This window comes from Oryza sativa, chromosome 3, assembly GCF_034140825.1.
Source record: "Oryza sativa Japonica Group chromosome 3, ASM3414082v1".
Classification (NCBI taxonomy): Eukaryota; Viridiplantae; Streptophyta; class Magnoliopsida; order Poales; family Poaceae; genus Oryza; species Oryza sativa.
The window spans coordinates 29,263,601-29,266,816 of NC_089037.1; the positions used below are offsets into that span (position 1 = coordinate 29,263,601).

A 3,216-nucleotide genomic window follows, 5' to 3' on the forward strand; every position below is an offset into this window, starting at 1 on the left:
ATTCTTCCCATGTTACCATGTCTATATGCCTTGTTCAGGACATTGGGAGACTTTTTTTTTTCAATAGCTACATATGAAAAATTTAGAAAACTACCGCGAAATTCCTATTGAAAAAAGAGGGTGTTAACAATGCATGATGCAACCGAGTATATGCCTGAATAAAAAACGCCAAAGTATAAACTGCAAAGAAATTCGAAGGAAAAACAGAGTATGGTGGAGGCAACTAGTGGGAGGTGCATGGGACCCTCCCCTTTGGCCTTGGACGGCTATTGCCCTCCTCACTCTCTCCCTTTCCCTCCCCTCGAGCCTACAAATAGCCCCCCCGAGCTCACCATCCAAAACCATAGATGCTTGCAAAACCAAGCTGCTTCTTGACTCCCAAGAGCAGCAGCAGCAGCAGCGGCAGCAGCAAGCAGATCTAGCAACAACACACAGCTCACTCCCAAACTTCCAAAAAAAATCCACAAGTGTTTCTTCCGTTGTTGCAGCGTTGTGACGTGCATGCTTTGCCTGCTTGCTTGAGGTAACCACGAAAGCTGCCACGCTTGTTGTGCTCTGACTTCTTCTTCACTCTGCAGCTCTGCTCGTTTTGCACACGGGTGACTCGTCTCTTTGTACTCACTCTCTCTCTCTCTCTCTCTCTCTGATCTTGCCTCTTCACAGGGAGCAAGCGCTATACTGCCACTTCGCAACCTTTCTTCTCCAGGAGGCGAGGATGTCTGTGGCGGTGTGCCGTGGCCCGGCCATGCCGGCGTTCGAGCCGTCCACCTGGCTGCGCGCGGCGGCTGAGAACACGTACAGCAAGCCGGAGGTCGCCGTCGACGACCGGCCGGCGCAGGCGGACATATGGAATGCTATCCAGGCCGACGTGGTGGACAAGTCGGCCACCACCGGCGCCAAGAAAGCCGCCGCCAAGCCGTACGTCCACCCGCTGGTGCGGCGATCTTCGAGCCTGATGAGCCAGAAGAGCCTCGAGGTCTGCACCGAGAGCCTCGGCTCCGAGACCGGCTCCGGCGACTTCACCGCGTCGCTGGATGACGTCGACATGGCCAGCCTCTTCGGCGCGCCGGCTGCGCCGGCGTCGAAGCGCGCGGATCAGGCGGCGGAGGACTCGTTCTGGCAGCAGAGCGCGGCGCCGGAGGAGGCGTGGGAGAGGAAGGAGCTCGCGGCGGTGAACTACCACTGCTCGGGCGGGACGCGGTCGCCGCCACGCTCGTTCCCGCCGCCGCTCCCGTCCATGTCGAGCCGCGACGCGCCGTGCCTGCAGATGCGCCCTCGCCGCCAGGACGGTCGCCTCATCGTCGACGCCGTGGTTGTCAGGCCCCGCGGGTACCTCCACGCGAGGCGCCAGGGCGGCCGCCTCCTCCTCTCCTTCGTCGACTGCTCTGCTCGCGAGCAGAGCGCGGCGAGCAAGGCCGCCGTGGCCACCGAGAAGGCGCCCTACTTCCCGGTCGTGGACGCCAAGCTCGATCAGGACGAGGAGGTCGCCGCCGAAGTCGAGGAGGACGACGAGGTCGAGGAGGAGGAGGAGGAGGTGGAGGTGGTCGACAGGGGCACCGTGGTCGAGGTCAAGGTGAGCACGCAGCCGCAGACGCCCACCGCGGCCAAGGTGCACCGCTCGACGCTCGTCATCAACAAGTTCGTCGGCAGCACGCCGCTGACCGTCGCCGACCTGCAGCCCCGGTGCAACGCCGACGCGGCATGCGCAGCCGCCGCCGCCGCCGAAGCGACGACAGACGCGCCGGCCCCGGCGCTTCGCCGCGTGCCGTCCTCCACCTCCACCACGACGCTGGCGGCCGCGGTCGCCGTGGCGTCGACCTCCACCGACGGCGACGACGACGACGACGAGCCGCACCACCCGCCCGGCGCCGCCGCCCCCGCCGCCGACACCAAGCAGCTCCTCCTCTTCACCTCCCGCTGCCGCGACAAGCAGGAGCTTCTCCAGAGCGTGCGCCAGTGCCGGCAGCTGCGGCAGAAGCCCCTCTTCATCCTCGAGCCCTACTGCATTGCCACCTCCTAAGCTCGCGCCGCCGCCGCCGCCACATCACACGCACACAGCTGCTAATTAATTAATTAATGCGAGAGTTCGGTCTCCCTCGCTCGCGCGTCGCGGTTGCTAGCTTAGGCTTTAATTAATCAACCAATCAATCAAGCAAAACACGCACGATTTGCTACAAAATTACTCAAAATATTATTTATTAATAACCTTGGCTCGTCGTGACACACAGTAGCTGCTGCTGGGCCTTTTTGTGACACATGCTTTGGGCATGTGTCGTTTGGTGTTCCAGTTTTTTCTCTCTTCCTTTTTAACCGCGGTCGGTTCTTTGATCGCCTCTGCAGCGGCTGCCTTTGTGCGCGTCGAGTGTGCACCTCGTGTTGTAAACTGTTTATATAGTCATCATCATCATGTATTTCCAGTGTGATTTGAGTAATTAATTGACAGATTTGCTTCAAGAAACACTTGTTAGTTATGCTTAATTAATTAGCTTGTTCTTGTTAAATAACTGTCATGTGCATGCCAGATGACGCAACAATCAATCATATCCTAATTATTACTCTATCATCGAGCAACAGATTGTGTCATTTTCAAACGAAATCTTGGGTTGGATAAGCAAGTTAATCTTTGGTATGCATGAATGATTAGTTCCCCTATCCGGATATATGAAGATTTGAGGGGACATATATATCATCATGTACGTGCGTGCCCAACAATTGTCGTAGACGACGTTAGGGGCGAGTAGGATGTGAAGATGTGCGAGTTGGAGCATCTTGTCTTTCTGCTTTGGGTAACCCTAGACTAGACACGGTAGATTATTGATCATCATGGAGATGGATATATATTGGATATTTGGATAGACGTACGTCACCTCATCAAGTATGTCCATGGCAAATTGGCGATCCAATATATATCTCCGGACGAATACGTTTGTCTCCGGCTGTAAATGGAGGTCGGCGTCACTGCAGGAATGCAGGTAGACATAGGGGTTGCTTATATCAGGGATATAAAGTTTTGACGTGTTACATCGGTTATTATATAGTGTGTCACATAGGATGTTGGGGCACTAATAAAAAAACTAATTACATAATCCGTCAATAAACAACGAGACGAATTTATTAAGCCTAATTAATTTGTCATTAGCAAATGTTTACTGTAGCACCACATTGTTATATCATGAAGCAATTAAGCTTAAAAGATTCATCTCGTAAATTAGTCGC

At 54.9% G+C, this 3,216-nt stretch overlaps 1 protein-coding gene across 1 annotated transcript; it reads left to right on the top strand.

Annotated features, from left to right (window-relative positions):
• Window positions 1–325: 325 nt before the first annotated feature.
• On the top strand, window positions 326–2,458 carry LOC4333855 (protein FAF-like, chloroplastic). The gene is made up of 2 exons (XM_015773539.3): window positions 326–523; window positions 664–2,458. The coding sequence occupies exon 2, from the start codon at window positions 716–718 to the stop codon at window positions 2,018–2,020; it is 1,305 nt and encodes a 434-aa protein (XP_015629025.1). The 5' UTR covers window positions 326–523; window positions 664–715; the 3' UTR covers window positions 2,021–2,458.
• Window positions 2,459–3,216: the final 758 nt, after the last annotated feature.